General features: G+C 39.1%; 1 protein-coding gene across 2 annotated transcripts; it reads right to left on the bottom strand.

Annotated features, from left to right (window-relative positions):
* Positions 1-847: 847 nt before the first annotated feature.
* On the bottom strand, positions 848-17,748 carry TADA1 (transcriptional adaptor 1). Of its 2 annotated transcripts, none has more exons than XM_053605584.1 (8): positions 17,473-17,748; positions 10,988-11,079; positions 10,666-10,731; positions 7,430-7,527; positions 5,715-5,924; positions 4,390-4,541; positions 2,466-2,628; positions 848-2,055 (listed from the first exon to the last, which is right to left on the bottom strand). In XM_053605584.1, the coding sequence occupies exons 1-8, from the start codon at positions 17,544-17,546 to the stop codon at positions 1,903-1,905; spliced, it is 1,008 nt and encodes a 335-aa protein (XP_053461559.1). In that variant the 5' UTR covers positions 17,547-17,748; the 3' UTR covers positions 848-1,902. The 2 variants fall into 2 exon arrangements, with proteins under 2 accessions (XP_053461559.1, XP_053461560.1); XM_053605585.1 differs by having other exon boundaries at positions 5,715-5,919; positions 17,473-17,516.
* Positions 17,749-21,507: the final 3,759 nt, after the last annotated feature.

Genomic DNA, 21,507 nt, shown 5'->3' with positions numbered 1-21,507 from the left:
ATACACCTGTAGCTAGAAGACAGTTCCTTAATTGTGCAGGAATTGCTGCAGGAAAAATAAGCTTTACTCTTAAGTTGGAAATTACGTAGTTTCTAACAGTTTCCCTCGTGATTTCCTAATTCTAAGGGAGACTGCACGCAGGATGGATCTCCGCAACTGGCAGTGGTGTCAGAGATGGTCCAAATCGCAGGGGCTCTCTTGAAAATCCTATTACTCTTTCTACTTTCCTGCCCCACCCTCTATCCCATCTCCCCACTTTAGAAAATAATTTAAGGAAAACTGACATAGATCTTATTTTAGAACATAGACCTGAACTTTTGAGACAAAAGGAGCCTCTTGCATCTGTGGTCCTACCAGGTGGGTAAGTGACTAGGAATTTAGGCCAAGTCCTGCAGGGTAATAAGGAATTTTCCTGTTTGCAGTTTCTTCTGTGCCACAAAGGCTCCTACAGCACTTGCACATTGGGCAGTAGGACAGTCATGAAATTAACACATTGGCTGGGCAGTGTTAAGGTACAAGGGTATAGGTAGTCCAAAACAAAGCCACTATATTCACTTGAGTATCAGCTCAAATCCTTCCAAACCCAAAAAGTTCTTAAATATTATCTCACCCAACGTGCTAAATGGTTTGTACCAAGAACTGAAACTAAGATTTTTTAAAGTCTTAATCTACACATCACAAATGAAAGAAATTGCACACCTTAACTGGAACCCGCTTTTTAGTTTTTCTCACCCAGTACATTCCTTTGAAAAGTTGCTGCAAAGATCTCAACGAAGGTTTTCGTATTTCTAAGGAAGGCAGTATTCCTTATATATGTTTACTCTAATAAATAACAAAATGTTTTCTCCCAAAAGGTTTATTTGTCACATTTAAAGTATGAAACCAAATACACATCCAGGTATGTGAACTATATATATACAAATCAACACACCTTATATTTAGACATACACAAACCCCTCCACACATTCTAATTTATCCATCAATGCTATTCTTGAGCAAAAAGCAAGGTATCTCTAGAAAACAAAGTTGGTTATCAATAATACTGTCAAATGAAAATTATTTTCACTTTATCACTTAAAAGGGTAGAAATAGATATTTCATAGGAATAATTACCAAGCATAAGTCCAATTGGTATAGATTTCTTATAATACATTCTATAAAAATAATTAATAGATGAGCCTGCCAATCAAAGACTTGGAATATATTAACTCTAAAAAAACTTAAGAGGTTTTATAAGGCTAATTGCATTCAAAGGGTTTGGTTTGGTTTTACATGCAAGGAAAAGACTATGTTGTGTAACAATACAACATTTCTAAGTCATATTTTCTATGGAGTTATAATGAATTTTTCAGGGGCCTACCTATAGCTGTTAAAAATTAAATGTCATTAAAGGAGTTATCTAGTTTTATTTTTTTTAGGAGTTATCTGATTTTTAACACTATAGGTTATTTCATCTAAAATGCAAGAGCACAGTTCTTTAGGAGATAGGCAGAAATTTTAGACTTTTAGATATAAAATATACGATGTCACTGAACACCCAGAAGTCCTGTGGTCATGGGGATGAAGTTCTAACAGTGTCCTTGTTCTAGGATGTCATCTATCTTACGTGCAGACCACAGGACACTAAGCCTGAGATGCCTGAACACCTCCACGCCAGGCACAGAACCACATCAGTGCCTGCTCCCAGAACTCGGAGCACATACATACAGTGATATGGGTCATTATCAAAATCAGGTGTATGTCAGTGGCTTCACAGTAGCAACACAATGTACTCGATGTCACATTTCCATAGGAAAGGTTACATATACACTATACACTTCAGCCTTGAAATGTGGACCCCAAAAAATTCAATTTTCAGTAAACAATGAATTTGGTGAGGGCCCTTTACCCTCAGATCTGAATTTAGCACAGCAGAAGCCCCTCCTTGGCTGCCAAGCGCTGACGGTGAACTTTGTCTTGCTGCAGCTCTTCGTGGTTTGGATGCCAGAGTTTCGTGATGATCCTCTCGATGTTAAGGGCATATACGGTATGTGTGGGAATGACTTCCCTGTGTACCTGCGGTTAAAAAATTAGCACGGTTCCAATTATACTTTAGCAGACTTCTTTTTTCCAAGATATAAAAGTAGCATTTATGTCAATAAAACACTCATATAATGACACAAAATCTAATGAATCCCAAGACACTAAGAAACAAGGAACAAGTTTCTAAACTAGGAATAAGGGAACGAGGTGATTTTTTTCTTTTATCAAGAAAGTAAAAGGGAGGTAGATTAGGAAGAATTCCTGGGCTCAGGATTTGAACCAAGAGGCTAATATTAATGGCTTTTGTAACATTAAACACTAAAAATCCCTAAGCCAAGAAGTGGAAAAAAACTAATGTTTATCTCTGCAGACTTGAAGCATTTTTTTTTTTCTTTGAAGACTCTTTTAACCTACTCATAAATCTTTAAGGAGCCAAGAATTACCTGCAAAGCTTCAAAAAGGTCGTACATGTTCACAGGAGGCAAAGAGGCAGGCAGCGTGTCCCCAGCGCATGCCAGTAGGAGTGCAGCCTGCTGCTCGGCGTCATCAGGGGGTGGATGCGAAGCTGGATTCTGACCAGCACAGGGAGCAGAAAAAGCTGGAGGGCTAAAAATAAAAATTTCAGAAACATTCCCAGCAGGGAAACAACTGAACAACTGTAAGAGAATAGGAGTTGCCTGCTAGAATCTTATTAAAAAATATCTTAAAATGAATCAAAAATCCATTCAAGATTTATCAGCATACACAATATAGTCTGTAATTTTAACTCTTATGGGCAGCCCATCTATCAGGTTGGAAACAAAATATAATACAACAACATTTACCCTCCTTCCTTCAACTGTTAAAATATGTACTTAGCGCAGGATCCTGAACCAAAACTGTTTCTTGCCCTTAAAGAGCTTCTTGTTGAAAAAAATTATGGGCCTTAAACAAAGGAATATAAAAATGAAAACAAATAACTTGGAGAGGAAAGTGAAAGATACTGCAGACAACGGGGTCAAAAAGAGCAAGAAAAGAAGACACAGCACAAAAGGGGCAACAGGCAAAACTAGAGGGAAAAATTCATTCAGGTCTTGCCAGTTTCCCAAAATCGTGCCCAGACACAATACAAGCTGAGAAGTCAGGCATGATCTTTACATCGTAATACAGCAGGAGATAACCCATACAATTGTGAGAAACAAAGAAAGAGTGGGATTTAACTCAGAGGAAAGCACAGTGGACAAACATGGGATTAGAGCACCAGACAAAAGGTGCCCTGTGAAGAGCAACAAACAGCCCACAGGGAGACAAAACCCTCACAAGGGGCTGGCCAGCTAGGGAGAGGGGCGAGTGTCCCTCCAGGGTCAGACACTGTTCCCAACATCACCCACTACAAGGAGCCACTTTTTTATTTTTTTTGCTTGTTTTTCTCTAGAGAAGAATGACTTAAAAATGAAGACAAATAATCCCAGCTATGCCCGAATGAGATTTATACAATAAATAACCATACATGGCATTTACAGTGACCCCACTTGAAGGTGATATTCTTCAAAGCGGGCACCAGTACAACCTCCTCGGTGTGGTGTCAGTGCTACAAGCTGTGTCCAATGTTTTTCCCATTTACAGACTTCCTGCCTGCCTTCCGTTACCTCCTCAACACCTTCACACCTGCCAGCCCTCCCTTGTTACACTTCTTTCTCTAAATTTGTATTCCCCTGTGATTTCTTACCTGTCTTCTCCCTAACTAACCAGCAATCAGACGACATTCAGTGTCTTCAGTAACCGGGAGGAAAACTGTATTAATTTGCTTTTCTTTCCCAAAGGCTTAAATTCAGACTTAAATAAGGGAGTGGGAGTGTAGGGGTGAGAAAGGGAGGTCGAAATGTGAGAAAGGCAATAATGGATGAAGGTGATCTAAGGCTATCTCATAAAGGGGTGACTAGGGATATCAGCGGTCCTGGATCCCTCAACGGACTTAGGACATAGGAATCTCTTTGAGCTACAGCTACAAGAGCCAAATGAGGACCTGTTGAATGATCCTCCCACCAACAAGAAACACAGCCTTGACCCAACATTCACAGGTCATGCTTCTGAGAGCATGTGCTGCCTCTCTGGAGCCATGAGGGTGCACTGCCCAAAAGAATTACTCCATTCTACCTCAGAAGGCGAGGGGCAATCACATTAACCCACAGGCAGCAGCCAAACTCCGGAACTGACTTTGGATAAAAAGTACACCAAAATTCACTAGATAATCATGCAAGGATAGGATTTAAGAAATAAAATTAAACTGCTGTTGAAGGTACTTTAACCTATGGAAACAATAATCTATTATTTAATAGTGTAACCAATTGGCAAAGGATGGACAAGACCACAAGAAACTGCATTTACCTTTCTATTAAGTTGTTGTAAGCTACTACACTATTCTTCAGGTAAGGCTGTGGGGTCACATTACTACCAAAGGCATATTTAAAATGGCCATCTCGTAACCGATAAGCTTTCCTTCTTGACACAACTGATGTCAGTATATCTTTAAGGTGATTCTGTAAAAACAGAAAAGAAAAATAGCATGATTTTCTCTTTAAAAACAAATCATATTATATCCATTGACCAAGAAATGCTCATTAGCATTTAGATGGAGATGTGGAACAGGTTGGCACAAGCTAGAACCAAAGGAATGTTCAAAAAAAGCCAACCAGGGGAGTAGGAGGATAAAGGAAAGAGGAAGTATAGTCCCATTTTTATTTAGTTCTCTTTAATATGGGCTTTCTCTATATGAAATTTATTTTAAAAGTTTCTGCACCTCTAAATTAGTTTCACTCTCTTAGAAGAGGAAAATTACTTTGAAATTTGTCTTAAAAATGGGAAAAATGCTTCAAAATCTGATGTTAGTGGTTATAATACCAATCCACTAAAATCCTTGCATGAGAAAAAACTCAGCTCTCTCAAAAGCCAAATAAACTATAGATATATAAGAAATAGACACACAAAAAATTAGGTACTTAATTTCTGAGAGTGAAGTATGTAAGAAAAAGTTGGGAAATATTTGCGACTAGCACCATTTTACTATTATTAACAGGGAGCCAGATTCGGGAAGGGTGTTTCAATTATATCAATGGGACCACCTTATATAAAGAAAACTTTTTACTGTTTACAATGGGTTTTTACACAGAGTTCATTTAATGTTTATAACTTCGTGAGACCAGCTATCACCTCTGAGGTATAAATGAGAAAAGTGAGGCTCAGAGACTTGAAAGGAATTAACTGATGTTACCCAACAGTACCTGTTCACTACAGACCACAATGTGTATTGTTAAATAATTAAATGACTAAAAGGAATGGATGAATGAAATTGTGTGCTGAGACACGAATCCCCCTGTTCAGATGCCAAGTCTAATGCTACAAACACAGTAGCTTCAATCTTCAGGAGTCTCAACATCACTTCTTTCCTTACAAACTGTTCCCTTGTTGACAAATTAAAAATCACATCAAGCAGAAGTTTATGTCATATGTAACCTTTCTGAAAAGCTTAGTCTACTGACTGAAAGCAAGTCATTGGACTGTAAAGTGTTTCTCCTCTTAAAAGAAAACAATCTCAATGATGACAATCTTATGAAATCAAAGAGGCATAATGGTTCTTTTCTTGCAGTACCAACTTTAACAACACATAAGCTTCTTACAATCTGTAAAGTTATTTCTGCCAAGGGTAAACCAACCTCCACCGCATAGACAACAGCTGAAACAGCTTCCTCAGTGACGTTGTCCAGCCCATGCTCGTAAGCAGTCACTATCATTCTCCCTTCAAGCTGACCCCGAGTAGGAAGCATCATTGTATGGGAGCAAAGTTTCAAGTCGTCATCATCTTGGGGATCCTTTGCCACAAACTGCTGGGCTCCCGAGAGGGGATTTTGAGGCTGGAATCTATGCTATGAGTAAGAAAACTTTTCAAAATTATTCGTTACAGTGGCAAGTAAGACACAAATAAAAAGTAACCCATATGTACTGAATTTGAAATTCTACCAATTAATGCCACTGAAATTATACCACAGGGGTAAAAAACAAAAAACAAACAAACAAAAAAAAACTCATGCACAAATAATCAGTTTCACACCAATTACATGGTAATAATGAAGACATGAATTAAGGGAAATAATGGTTGTATGCATAGCAGTTTATTCTATTCGATGAATACTTTGGTGATCACAAAATGTATGGGCCTGTGCAAAAAATAACAATTGAAAGGAGGAAAAGTATAGAACTCTATTCAAACAAGTTAGAGCATGGTAAGTACAACTTTAAGTAGGTTCTGAACATATGAACATACACTTAATGCTTCAGTTAAAAAGCCTAGCTAACCAATATGACAGACGTAATACGTTTTCCAAGATAATGCTATGTAGTGTAACAATTTAGTTATTGTTATTTTCTACTTACAATTCTCAATACAGAACCTGAAATATAGTCACACTATTTAAAATAGTTTTTCTCAATCTTTTTTCATTCATTAAATCTCAGCCTTCCTCTGGGTATTCTACTTGCCCATTCATATTCTCCATCATCACTGGGAGATAGGCCACTGGTAGCGTTTGCTTACGGCCAAACCTACAAGATTCTGTAGTAAAGAGGGTTTGTCCCTGTATCAAGTTATGTTATACAGACATTGTTATTTCCCATTTTCTAAGTATAAAACTGTATTTTTTACCAAACATGCCTTTTTAAACCAGATGTGCCTCTCTGGGATACCAATGCCCTCTAGACTGAATAATGTGACTGACAGAAAACAGAGCAAAGGTAGAAAGAAAGAAATGTTTGTTGATGTTAATCAATAAAGCTATTGATACCCAGTCAAACCAATGAAAGGGCTACTATGGGGACTCTTTTTTCCCTAGATAAAAACAAAATGCAATTTACCTTAAAATATTTGTTAATTTTTCCTCAAATACCTTTATGACAAATGGCTCTAAGCCCTCTCCTTCCTCATTGCCAGGACTGGGATCAGGACAAAACAAAATATAGGGCCCTATATTCAAAATTAGGAATTTCAAGATGCCAATAGAGCAGCAAACCAAGTATCGGGCCTTCTGTACAGGATCCTGCCAGAGGCCTCTAAGCCACCTGAACCCCTGGAACAGAGGTCCTCAATCTGAGAAACACTCATTCAAAAAACTTAAGAGGAGAGACAATAAAGGCACAGTTTTGACTAACTGAAAAATCATTAGGTACCAATGATAACATATTAATATTTAATAAGAAATTATAAAAATTTAGATAACTAGAACTCATGATTTTTAAAACCCTTCTCCCCAAACCATACTCACTCTTTTTTCAACTCTAATTCTAACATTTTAATATTCATTTAAAAACTCAAGCTAGCTTCATCACAACAGTACTTCAGTCAGTCATTTTCAAGATCTATTGGAGAACGACCTACATCAAATTTCTGACGAACAGAAGAAAGCTTTTTCTTTCCCTTGGGTTTTCCAGGTTTGGCTGCAGAACCCCCTGTCCAAGGCAAAGATCCAGCACACTCTGTGAGACAGAAAAATAATAACCATAAGTGAAAATAATGACAATAGTTAACTGCAAAGTTTGTTTTCATTTTGGACTAAAAAGTATAGAATGATTAAGAAATGAAAATAAATAATAAATGCCTAAATTCAAATCTTTTCTTTCTACTTCTCTACACAAAATTTAAAACTCTCTCAAATCATTTTTTTTCTAGCGGTAATCAAAATTTTTAGGAAGACTAATTTTTTTATGTTTTTAAATAATATTTATTGAGTGTTTTATTTAGTAGTAGTGGTAGTTGTAAACAGACAGAATTTTTCTAGGTTAAGATAATGAACTAAGCACATATATTTACCTCATCTCTCCTGTAAGACCCTACCAAAAATGAAAGCAGAGGAAAGGTAAATGCCATACATCCACAACATATAATGAGGTGGCGAGTTCGAACCTGGCCCCAGCCACACTGCAACAAAAAAAAAACAGCCAGGCGTTGTGGCGGGTGCCTGTAGTCCCAGCTTCTCAGGAGGCTGAGGCAAGAGAATTGCCTAAGCCCAAGAGCTGGAGGTTGCTGTGAGCCATGTGACGCCACAGCACTCTACCAAGGGCGACAAAGTGAGACTCTGTCTCTAAAAATAAATAAATAAATAAATAAAGTTTTGTACTACTGATAAAAAATGAACACGAACTATTTAATATTAAAATCAAATACATACTCATTACAGTACACTTAAAAATTTAAAACAAAATAAAATGTTTAAGAATGAAAAGAAAAATCATCCATAATATTAGTAAAATGTTACTATTATACCCTTTTTGCATTTTAGGAAAGAAAAGTTTTTAAAGATTTGCAAAAAATGCTCCAACTTCCTCAGTTAAAAAATAACTGTTTGGGAAGTCAACTTCCTTTTCTCCATCTTTGGCACACCCAGATCTCACTTGAGCCAATCTTAGATGACTTCCCAAAGAAATGTATTCCTGCTCAATGGAACTGCAGGCTAAGAGGTGACAAAAAAGCAGGCCGGCCATGCAGAGGACACCACATAGGAGCAGGCCTGTGCACACATAGCTCACAAGCTGCTACTGTGCAGTGAGGTGATTTGGGGGAGGAAGCAAAGCACGGCAAGGACCACCCAACAAGGGGGAGGACACCCAACAAGGGGGAGGACTTTCCAGGAGCACTGAGATCTTAGTTTGATCCAGCATGTCGACTTACTAGCTGGACAAGGTGTCATCGCACAAATTCCTTTTCTCTTAGGTTTGTTTCCTTATCCATAAAAAGAAACCAACACCTACCCTACAGTATTGTTGTGAAGATTAAAGATAATGCATGTAACGTATCTAACATGTTACAGCCAATAAATACTATCTTTCCTGTCTAGCTTAGAATAATTAGCCCATCCAAAACTATATTTTCAAGAACTATATTTTCCTTTTAAAAGAAATCATCTCTTTGTTCCTAGTAAATATTAATTTCATTTATAGAAAATAAGTTTTTGGTGTTTGACAAAGAAATATATTCTCATATTCCAAATAAGATGTTTCTTCACTTATTTTTAAATAACCATTAATGAACATTCAAGAATATCAAAGGATTGTATTTAATTAAAATCAACCACCTATACTTATTAACACTTCATATTTGTTTGCCATTTTTTTACTTTTTTTTTTTTTTTTTTGGCCGGGGCTGGGTTTGAACCCGCCACCTCCGGCATATGGGACCGACGCCCTACCCGCTGAGCCACAGGCGCCGCCCACCATTTTTTTACTTTTAAAAGCACTTTTTTAGAAGTTCTTTCATCTGATTTTCCATAATCCTATAGGGTAGATGTTTTATAAACATCTTAGCTTTCACATTTATAAACCTATTTTATAAATGTGAAAGCTAAGAATACCCAAGTAATTATATTACGTAAACTAGTGGCAAAATCCTATCAACCAGGGTTTTCATTTCTGGCCATGCCCCTTACCATTTGAGTACGTGGCACCACAATATACCTATCTACAAAGTAAGATCTAGTCCTCAAAATGTTGGCTTTTCTGATCAAATTAGATTTTATACAACAAAGTAGATTATCTGTGTGATCTAACTTTGAACGTAAAAAAGGTCTGACTAAAGCCTACTTCTATTTAAATTAAACAGAACATCTAGAACATCAAAACTCTGGCCCGGTGGGAGAATGTGCACTGGCAGGTATTAAGGGAAGCAGCCCCTGCTATTACTGATACAAAGTGTGGTGAACACCAAGTCCCATGAACAAGTGCTTGCTGTTCACCATACTTTATATCAACAATAACTTCTCTCAGGGCAGAAGAACTAGGTGTTAGGAAAACCAAAGTAAATTGTTAGCATATAGTAGAGGTTAGCAGAGAGGTATGATACAAAATACCAGCTGTTACTAGATAAAACATGTGCTTTTGATATATGATCATCAGAATCACCCAAAACCTTTAAAAAAAAATTCATTTCCAGCAGGAGATACCTATGAATCTAAGTTTTTAACAGAGTCCAGGACGACTCATCATAAGGAAGGTTCTCAATATATTTCTTTGTCTTTGAGTTGACTGATTAAAATAAGATGGTTAAGAGGTGATTTTTAACTTTATCTATTGCTGAAGTGCCAAAAAGTTAGTGGCAAAGGGGTCAGTATTTCTATTTATCCCTCTTTAGGTTGTAGTGACAGGTTTAGTTTTCGCCCACCCCCTAAAATGAAACTATCCCCTACCAGTGATTCTCTACCAATAATCTAAACATACAAATCTTTAACCTTCCAAGCGCTGATATCTAACCAGGTTTCCAACATACATTGTAGTTTTCCCTACAGTAATTCATCTCTATCTAAACAATATTTTCTAGTATCAAGTACCCTCTCTTCATTTCCCTCACCACCTTCATCTTAACCTCCAACCCTCTTCCTCAATTCTCACTCATTTAAGTAATCTAAAATGTAGCTGAGTGAGGAGTAAAGATCAAAACTCAAAGTAAGTACAGGAAAATCACTGGCTTTAAGGTCTGTAAAAGAGTTTGTATCTACATAATAAAATTTTTCTTCTGAGCAGTTCAAAAACCATTTCATCTGCAAATACCAGATGTGTCAGGGGAAGCTAGAGCTCCTTGGCTTTGCTGGTTAAAATGCACTAGAAGTATTTCCATTCCCTTACCTGGTGTAGAAACCAAAATCTGACAACGCGTGAGAATGGCCAGAAGGAAATCGTTGTGAGAATGTACTGAAAAGGGAAGATTGCCACAAGTCAAATACAAGATGTTTTCATCATAAAGAAATCACTACTTTTAGTCTAGCTTGTAAAAATTCCGCATGTCCCCACTGCATTATTTATACTTAATTTTAAATGTTCACATTATTAAGATGATCTCACATATCACCAAAACCACAATTTTATTTTGTATAAAGTAAAAAAGCTTTACTTTATTGCACATCTCAGAAAAGTTCAGAATAGTAAAATAACTCCTTAATTATTTTACCATTATCCTGTGTAAGAAGTCTATGAGCTTCAAGGTCAAACTCTTCCTTACTGATCTTCTGCTTGAACCACAACTTCAGGTTAGCCCAGTATCTGTAGAGGCAGAAACAAAATTAAGAACCACATTTTTGGATTCTACCCCAGTTCACCTTATATGCTCCAACTCCCAGGGAAAATTTTGCATTTCCTGGGGTTATAAGCTGAATTATGTCCCCAGTCCAAAATTCATGTGTGTGTATGTGTATTAATTTTTTCTTTTCTTTCTGAGACAGAGTCTCACGTAGTCACCCTGGGTAGAGTGCCATGGCATCATAGCTCACAATAACCTCAAACTCTTTGGCTCAAGCAATCCTCTTGTCTGTTTCCCAAGTAGCTGGGACTACAGGCACCTGCCACCACACTCAGCTAGTTTTTCTATTTTTTTAGTACAGACAGTTCTTGCTTTGCTCGACTGGTCTTGAACTCCTGAGCTCAAGCAATTCACCCACCTCAGCCTTCCAGAGTGCTGGGATTACCAGTGTGAACAACCACACCCAGTCCAAAGTTCATATTAAAGCCATGACCCCAGTACCTCAGAATATGACTGTATTTGAAGACAAGGCCCTTAAAGAGGTAACTGAATCAAAATAAGGCCATTAGGGTCAGCCCTAATCCAGTATGACTGGTGTCCTTATAAGAGGAGGAGATAAGGACAGAGACCCCAGACACAAGGCATATACAGAACCACCACCATGTAAATGCACAATGAGGAGGCTGTCGTCTGTGCCTCAAAAGAAACCAAACCTGCTAACACCTTGATCTTGGACATCTAGCCTCCAAAACTGTGATAAAATAAATTCTGTTGTATAAACCAACCAATCGGTGGCATTTTGTTAGATCCAGCAAACTAATACACCTAGGAATTAGAAACAGAAAGTCCTCCCCAAAAGAAGACCAGCAGGTATATGCAAAATTGGACTCACATTTTGCTTAGCAAAAACACAACTATAACTTTGCTTCTTACAATCACCTTTCTTTATTTTATTTTTTTTTTTTTTGTAGAGACAGAGTCTCACTGTACCGCCCTCTGTAGAGTGCCCTGGCGTCACACGGCTCACAGCAACCTCTAACTCTTGGGCTTACGCGATTCTCTTGCCTCAGCCTCCCGAGCAGCTGGGACTACAGGCGCCCGCCACAACGCCCGGCTATTTTTTTGTTGCAGTTTGACCGGGGCTGAGGTTTGAACCCGCCACCCTCGGCATATGGGGCCGGCGCCCTACTCACTGAGCCACAGGCGCCGCCCACAATCACCTTTCTAAAAGACCTACTCTACAGAATCCCACATTTAAGATCTATATTTTAAAATGTGTCCATGTTTTACAGAGAGAGGAGGTAATTTATACTTTATTATAGGTAACATCTTTCCCTTCATATGAACTCAATTTTTAATCTAACTGGACGAAGAAATGGGTTTCTAAACATCCTACAAGAAGAATGCATCTATGGATATGAGAAACTTACTGATTTTTTAAAGTAAAAACTATCACTTAATAATAAAAAATACTACGTAACTGGTTAAAAAAAAAATTATCCTGTAGGCAACACCTATGGCTCAAAGAGTAGGGTACTGGCCACATATACCGGAGGTGTCAGGTTCAAACCAGGCCCTGGCCAAAAACTGCAAAAAAAAAATAAAATAAATTATCCTGTTATGCCTTAACATTGTTAGAAATAATAGTAAAACACATGGTTTTTCACATGACATTCACAACCCTTATTTCAGTCCTTGAGAAAGCTGTTTCCTGTTCATGGAACAGGATTAAAAATCAGTTATTTGTCCTGTCACTTTCAATTCAAATCCACTTCTCACCTAATGCTTATTTGAGTTCCTAACGGGAAAAAATGCCAGGTTTCTAAATGTAATGGTTTAATACTCTCACTGCCTTCTTATATCCACAGCAGGACTTTTGTATGTGGATTAGCTTCAAGTCACCTCAGTAAGTATCTCCGTATTTAACTACCTATGTCTGTAACTGCATGCAAAACTTTGGGTTCATGTGCTTGCTTTTTCTTTTCCTTTTTTTTTTTTTTCAAGGGAACAACCACAGCTTTTATGGAGCCTTAAAAGGCCCAAAACCCATGACACTGCCACCTTTCAGGCCCATTTCACTCAATAGCAAAACACTTGTAGGGGTCCAGAGCTTGGCACCCCTACCACCTGATACTCACAGACTCATAGTCAATAAATAGGTCAACAGTAACTTCCAAACAATGGACGCTTTCATACTTTTCTTAAAAAGAGCAGGAATAATGTGAAATGAAATAAAGCTCTACAAAAAATAAGTTTTTCCTACTTAACAAGAGGATAGATAATAAACTTTATTATTTAAAAGCCTGGTGTTGGCCATCACTAACACCAGCACGGCCTCTAGCTGGCCGAGCTCCAGCCAAAGAAAGGGACTTAGTAAGGAGGTCTTTGTAACATGGCTAGTACTTAGCAGACTGCTCGCAAATTCACTGGTGAAGCTCCCAGGAAGCAACTGGCTACAAAAGCCGCTCTCAAGAGTGCGCCCTCTACTGGAGCGGTAAAGAAACGACATCGCTCCAGACCTGGTACTGTACAGGCACTCCAAGAAATTAGACCCAGCGCCCCTGAACTTCTGATTTGCACTTCCATTCCAGCGTCTGGTGTGAGAAATTGCTCAGGACTTTAAGACAGATCCCCACTTCAAGAGTGCTGGAAGGAGGCAAGTGAGGACTATCTGGCCTTTTTGAAGACACCAACCTGTGTGCTATCTGCGCCAAATGTGTAACAATTATGCCAAAAGACAGCCAGCAGGCCTCGTAAGTGGAGAACGTGCTTAAGAGTCCACTATGATGGAAAAACATTTAATTATAAAAACAAAATTCTCTTCTTCCTGTTATGGTAGTTCTGAACATTAGATTTCCCTCCCATCCCCCACCCCATGGGGTCAAAATATGATTGCGACTAGAAAAACAGGGGACAGAAATCAGGTATTGGCAGTTTTTTCATTTTCATTTGTGTGTGAATTTTTTTTTTTTGTAGAGACAGAGTTTCACTTTATGGCCCTCGGTAGAGTGCCGTGGCCTCACACAGCTCACAGCAACCTCCAACTCCTGGGCTTAAGCGATTCTCTTGCCTCAGCCTCCCGAGCAGCTGGGACTACAGGCGCCCGCCACAACACCTGGCCATGTGTATGAATTTTTAATATAATTCCGAGGATGTGCGGCGTTAATGTGAGTCAAAATGCTTCAGTGAAAAGTTTCAGCAGTTCAACTTTACAACAATTATAAATAACCTGTTAATTTTTCTGGACAATGCCAGCATTTGGATTTTTTTTTAAAACAAGTAAATTTCTCGTTGATGGCAACTAAATGGTGTTTGTAGCATTTTCATCACACAGTAGATTCCATCCATTCACTATACTTTCCTGAGCTGTCCTACATGCAAGTAAATGTTTTCAGTGTTGTCTGTCTTCTGTGCTGTTCCTGTAAGTTAGCTACTAAAATACATTAAACTATGAAAAAAAATAAAAAATAAAAATAAAAGCCCTGCGTCACTATTTTACCAGATGCTAATGGTAGCCATATTTAGAATACTGACTTGTTCTGAAACTAAGGCAAGGCTGTACTACAAAGCTCTCCAAAATGATACTACATGGGTCACTATGAAAGTTTTGAGACAGACTGTCCATTATTTCACTCCCACGAAACACAGTTGACAGTGTCCTTTCTGATTCACTATGCAAGTGTCAACTTGCTCCACATTATCAGTGCTGCTGGGCGGGCTTCATTTGTTTCCAGCTGTGTGAATTTTACATTTCATGATTTTTGTGTATGTCAAAACTTTTATAATGGCCCACATATTATTTCTTCTCCAATGGCAAACTTTCTAGCCCAAATATCCAGAACTGGCTACCAAGAGTTAAGAATGCTTGTTCCCCAATCCTGGTCCCTTGATTAGCTCACAGTATAACCAGACAAAAACTATTTCCCTTGGCAATACCAAAAGCAAAATTAGTCAGTTTCTATGAAGGTAAGGATATGGGTGAGCAGCCTGAGTCAGAACAGGAAGCATTGGAGATAACTAGAAAACATGACCAAGACCTCAAAAAAATTAAATAACTATTTGAACATGACACTTTCCTGGATACTAATACAAAGTGAGTTGGCTAGCAAAGCCTGAGTCTTTGTAGAAGCTGATATGGACAGACAACTTGACCCAGTGAGATTTGAAAGGCACTTGGACTACTAGATAAACAGCAAAGAACTCATATCCAGGCTTCTTGTATAACCTTATGTTTTACTTACCACCAAGGATCACATTTACATGGTAAGGTTGTACAAACCAAACCAAAGTGCACATGAAGGCAATGTGAGCAATTACTGTACAGTATAGCAGTATTACACACTGTTTAACCAAGAGACACTTTTTAAGGAGCAGAAGGGGAAAGGACAATGAGAGAATGGAAAAACAAATACAGAACAATACTGTTCCAGGCACACAAACCTCTTTTGATTTCACTGCTAATGGGAATTCATGCCACAAATGCACCAAATTTAAGGACAGCTTGGTATTTGACCAACATCAGAAAATCTATACTGGCCTTTAAAAAGTGAGTAAGGTTACATTTACAGCATTTATTTGCTTGGTTTGGATTTGTTTGGGAGCATTTTCTACATATTAATTTTTCACTGCAAGAAAAGAGAAAAGAAAAAAAGAACAAGGAATGCTAACTCTTGAAAATACTTCTGGAAGCCCTGAACCTGTGTGTAATTGATGAGTGTAGGATCACAGAGGTCGCCACTACATCTAATCAGGATTAAAGTCAATTATCACACAAGCACGGTCCTTAAGATTTACTGTAGTGTATACAGTTCACTTTCAGACACCTGCAAGTATTCTAGACGGAATTGAGTGAAAAGTCTCACATCATGCTTAAAAAAAATGTGAATGTTATCAGTACTACAAAAGTAAAAAGCTGTATGTAACAGGTGAAAGCTGGCAATTTTACCTATTAAAATGACCAGGAATTTTTAATTAAATGCACAAATAACAGACTAACAGTAAACATGAATATTAAAAGATATTAAGTGGAGGTGGCTCTGTGGCACCATGGATGGCTGGATAGTGCACTGGACTTCTAGTGATGAAAAAATACTAAGTGCTACATTCTCTCTTTAGAAGTCAATAAATGTTTACCAAATGTTAAATAATTATTCTATAAAAATAGATTAGAGTTTAATTCTAGTCTTTGTACAAATGTGATTTATTAGTATCTTGTTGGGATGAAAAGCAGACTGTAAAACCTGCCACCCCAAAATTTTGTGTGAAGGAAAAACTCCAAAATCACCTACATCCAAGCTAAATAACTTTATCCAGTCATACCAAAGAACAGAGAAAAGATGAAAAGAAGAAAGTGTTGAAGAAAATAAAGTATCCTCAAATACCTTGCTCCTCCACCATCATTTAAAAGTATTTATCTATTGAGTAATACAAATAGCTAGAATACCACTGAAGCCATACAGCAACAACACAGGCACTATAGTTTTAAATGCTTCTAATTTGCTTCCTACATTTTTGAAAAATGAAGTTTTAATGGTGTTTTGAAATTTTCCAAATTTGTACTTGTATCTCAGAGGTTCCTTCTATGACATTATTTGGCTTAGGCCTTCGCTGGATGCTGATTTTACCCTCAGCCATTCAGCTGTGTACCAGGTCCTGAGCCCAGCTGAAAGTCTGACTGGGCCTCTCTGGGATTCTTTACAACCCCTGTAGGACATAAGCTGGGAATCAGAGGTGTGGGTCCCCATCCTGGCAGTGGCTTTTAAAGAGTTCCTTAACCTCGCTAGGTGTCAGTCTTCCCATTCATCCAATGGAAATAATAACTGTACCAATCTTATACCTGCAGTGAGGATTAGACCAAGCTAATACATTTAAAGCGCTTTAAAGGTGTTTTAAGTGTTCCCTACTGTTTTCCCCCCTGTAATTGTCGTGGTGTCTGAAGACTATTATTTTACAAGAGGGTCCATAGGTGTCCGAAATTCCTGTCGAAGAGCTTACTAACAATGCCTGGCAAATCACACGGCTCAACAGGCCTCCGCCTCCAGGAAGCCCTCCAGGTGCCGGCGCACTCCCGCCCGGCGCGTCGCGTTTCCGCTCTTTCAGCCCCCGGGCCAGCCTCACGCGTTCAGCCCCCCTGGGGGCCTGGACACGCTCATCAGGCCCTCGGGCAAGAAACTGCATTTCTCCAGCCCCATCCAGGGCAGAGTCTCAGGCAAAGGCGCCCGCCGTGTCCCCAGTACGCCAAGGAAGCCCGGCCCCTCCAGCGGGAAAGTCGCTGTAGCCCGCCCCGCCCCGGCCGGAGAAAAGCTGAGGCCCCGCCGCCGCGGATGCGAAGACGCACAGGCCTCCGGCTGGTGGCAGCCCGAGGAAAGGAGAGCACGCGCGAGTCGGCATGGAGGCTGAGCTGGGGCAGCTCTTACTGTTTCACGTTGTCCCCCAGGGCCTCGCTCAAGTTCTTCTTGGCCGCCTCCAGCTCGCTCACAAAGGTCGCCATTGCTCCGCGCGTCTCAGCCCGACCGCGGACCGCCAAGCTGCGGCGATCAACAACCGAAAAACCAACTCAGGGGCAGGCCGTGCCTCTGAAAGCTAAGACCGCTCCCGTCGGCTCCACCCACAATCGCTCCGAGGACGTTTGTTTGGTTTTCGGCTCCGCCCGCCTTTTTGTGGGGACCGTGCCGGGACTAATTCTATTCTCTTCCTCCCGCCCTTCGAGTCACGTGACCTGCTACACCTCCCCGCGCGCCCAACCTAAACCCGCGCGCTGCGCCCCAGCTGCAGCGTCGCCTGCAGGGCTGGCGCCTCGTTTCTGTCCGTGTGTTACCGGCTCCGCCGGTAACGAATTCAGTTCTCTGTGCTTTCACCTGAAGGAATACCTTTCCACTCCAGGTCGAAAAGTAGATGCAAAATCACTTTTATTCTGGTGATATCAGATCAAAAAGTAGATGCAATATCACTTTTATTTCTTGAGTGCTAATTGTCCAGTGTGTTGTTTAAATGATTAATTTTTGTTAATTTTCTGACTCGAAGACTGGAGTTGTGTTTTATTCACTATTTGCTCCAGTTCCTAGAAGAGGGCCTAGCCCATAGTAGACCCTCAATAAATACTGTATTTGCTGAATAAATTAACTAATTGTAAAAATCGGGAAAATAGAAGGATAAAGACGAAAGAAAACGTATTTTACTACCCTTGGACAACCCTTTTAACTGAGAGATTTTACCTTCCCCATCACCTTTCCCATAACTTATAACCATAGTCTATGTTCAATTTCACATCTTTTTTAACTTGGAAGTATTTTCCTGTAGTGTAACACTCTCTTTATACTCATAATTTTAATGACAGCATATTAAATACCCCCACGGAAAGAATATACGCTATAACTTTTTCCCAGTTGTTAGACTGATGGTTTCCATTTTTCTCCATTAAAAACAAAACTGAGCCGTGTGACGCCACGGCACTCTACCCGAGGGCGGTACAGTGAGACTCTGTCTCTACAAAAAAAAAAAAAAAAAAACTATAATAGGGGCAGCGCCTGTGGGGCACGGGCCCCAGCCAAAAACAGCAAAAAAAAAAAAAACTATTAATAAACTTTCTATGCATAAAGCTTGTCCTCCTTTCAAGATTATTTCTGTAGAATAGAGTCCCACAAATACAATTACTGGTTCAAATGATAGGAATATTTATAGATGCCTTGGTGCATGCTGTCAAATTGCTTCTCTCAAATGTAAAATAATCCCAAATGGCTTTTAAATCTTGTGTGATTTCTTTCTCAAGGTCCTCTTCAGTTCTATTCATTTCTTCAACTTCATCCTGGGCATCCAATCTAAACCTGATACAGGGTTCCTTCATTCAGAGTTGGACAGGAACCTGGGTTTCCTAGGCCTGGCCAATTTCAGATAAGTTTCCTAGGCTTGGGCAATTTCATTTAAATTAGACCTCTTCTGAAGTGGATTCCCAGCCTTTTTTGCTGAGAGCTGGACTTATCAACATTGAAAAGGTGTTCTCTGCCAAGTCCTGGCCAAGTGTAGTTCTCCAGACCTTATATCACCCTAGACAAAAAGACCCAGCCAAACTTCCCACTTGGGTCTTCCTCTGCCAGAAGTGTTGGTGCTTTTTATTCCTTTCTATTTAATACATCCTATCTTACCACTAATCTCTGTGGTCTGTGGGTTCATTCTTCGAATCTCGACCAAGAATCTACTGCAGAAAGAAATCCTGCCAGCAAACTCACCAGCCCAGGCTGAGTGGGCACCACCTCTTCACATGAACTGAATTTGCACAGTGAGCTCTTATTTTGTGCCTGGCATTCTTCAGGTTCTGGGGATACAACAGTAATTAAGGCAGGTTACGTCTTCATCTCCCTTGTCAAAGCTCCAGAGAATCTGTCACCGTTTTAAAATTTTTTTTTGTTTTGTAATCATTTAAATTTTCTGTGGTTCCCTGCTGTCTATGGGACACATTCCAGACTCCTGCAGTGAAATTTTCTCAAGTGGCTGAATTCACCTTACCTGTGTAACACCACACACACACACACACACTCTGGCCTCCCTCTATAGCCCCCACACTTGGGCTCTGCATTCTAGTTACTGCATTCTAGTGGTTCTATATCAAACCACATCGCTTAGTCTTTTCATATATCTCCTCTCAGCTGGTTTTGAGACTGATGGGTGGCTACCTCTATTTTCTTTCTTCAGTCAGGTTATGTGTGAACCTATTAAAGGATCAATTTAACAGGACTAGGAAAGGGCACAAATGTTTGGGTATATATTCCAAGAATACATCATGATCTCTGTTTCTGCCTAGCCACTAAGAAAAGTAGACCTCCGCTCAGCGCCTGTAGCTTAGCCGCTAGGGCACCAGCCACATACACCTGAGCTGGCGGGTTCAAACCCAGCCCAGGTCTGCCAGACAACAATGACAACTAAAACCAAAAAATAGCTGGGCATTGTGGCGGGCGCCTGTAGTCCCAGCTACTTGGGAGGGTGAGGTAAAGAGACTCGCTTAAGCCCAAGAATTCGAGGTTGCTATGAGCTGTGACGCCACTGCACTCTACCAAGGGCGACATAGTGAAACTCTGTCTCAAAAAAAAAAAAAAAAGAAAGAAAGAAAGAAAAGTAGGCCTCAAAGATTTTCCACACTTGACAACAGTCATACCTCTGTATGTCTAGCTCAATTAAATATTTCTTTCTCAGCACTTTATATGTCTATTAGCACTAATGTTAGTGTATTCAGTTAAATTTCCATTTAAACTGTAGTATTAAACAATATATATCAACGGTCATCTGGCCAAACAAGGTAGTGCTTACTAAAAACGAATACCAAAACCACCTCTAATTTGGTAGTTTAAAGAAACTAATTCTAAATCTTCTTTTAGTTATAGCAATACTTGTATGATGCATACCACAACTATTATATTAAATATGTTCAAAGAATGTGTATCAGAGTGCTTTATAAAATGTAGAGAACTTGACAAATGTTAGTTTAATGTTTTGTTTTGTTTTCTGATCTATTTTTTGGCTCATCCTGTAGCTGGTTGTAATCTGACTTGAGGATAACTCAATAGGATGTTGAAAACAGACATTCTCTGGGGACCCAAGCTTCCCTAGTATCTAAGCATTTATGAGAACTACTCATAAATATGTATATGTATGTGTATAAATACATATTCATGTATTCTCCATATATATAAAACATAAACATTTTCATTATTTATATTATTCGTATCTCTTTTCCATTTCATTAGATGGATAACTAAAGGTTGATGGTATTATTCATATATATTGCCTATTTTTATGTAACTTCTTTCCCTTATAAATAGTATAAAAAGGAAACCCCTCCAAAAATTTTATTTTCACAGTGTTTTACTTAAATATTCATGAAAACTTGGCTTCTGCCTCCTTTATCCTTCCAATTCTGTATTTTTTAAAGCCCTGGTTTGGGGGCAGTAGGATCCTTTTGTGATATATTTTGTGGAATAACATGAGATTACCCTTTAACAAACTTTTAAGTATTTAATACATTATTGCTGACTGCAGGTATAATGTTGTAAGGCAGATTTCCAGACCCTATTCATCTCACTTAACTGAAACTATGATTATTAATACCTACATCTCCTCTCACCAGCCTCTGGTGACTACCACTCCTCTCTTTGATTCTACCAATGTGGTGATCTTAGATGCCTATATGAGTGGAATCATGCAGCAGTATTTGTCTTTCTTCAAATGGCTTATTTCCCTTAGTATAATGTCTTAGGGTTCATCCTTATTAACATGTATTGCAGAATTTCCTTCTTTTTAAAGGTCAATAATATTCCATCACATATATGTGAGGGCTGTCTGGAAAGTATCCGTCCATGTAAAATGAAAAATAGTAGTAACAGTGGGCTGGATACTTTCCAGACAGCCCTCATATACCGCATTGTCTTTACCTGTTCATCTGTCTGTGAACATTTAGTGCT

The sequence above is a fragment of the Nycticebus coucang genome, chromosome 10 (genome assembly GCF_027406575.1).
Source record: "Nycticebus coucang isolate mNycCou1 chromosome 10, mNycCou1.pri, whole genome shotgun sequence".
Taxonomy (NCBI): domain Eukaryota; kingdom Metazoa; phylum Chordata; class Mammalia; order Primates; family Lorisidae; genus Nycticebus; species Nycticebus coucang.
Note: the sequence above shows the minus strand (reverse complement) of the source record. Positions and strands in the feature narration are given on the sequence as shown.

Excerpts from the sequence above, each read along its gene's own strand:
- TADA1 (XM_053605584.1), bottom strand. The coding sequence starts at position 17,546 with ATGGCGACCTTTGTGAGCGAGCTGGAGGCGGCCAAGAAGAACTTGAGC. Across the intron at positions 11,080-17,472 it reads CTGGGGGACAACGTGAAACA|ATACTGGGCTAACCTGAAGT; the intron begins GTAAGAGCTGCC and ends CTGCCTCTACAG. Across the intron at positions 4,542-5,714 it reads CTGTTGTCTATGCGGTGGAG|AATCACCTTAAAGATATACT; the intron begins GTTGGTTTACCC and ends CTGTTTTTACAG.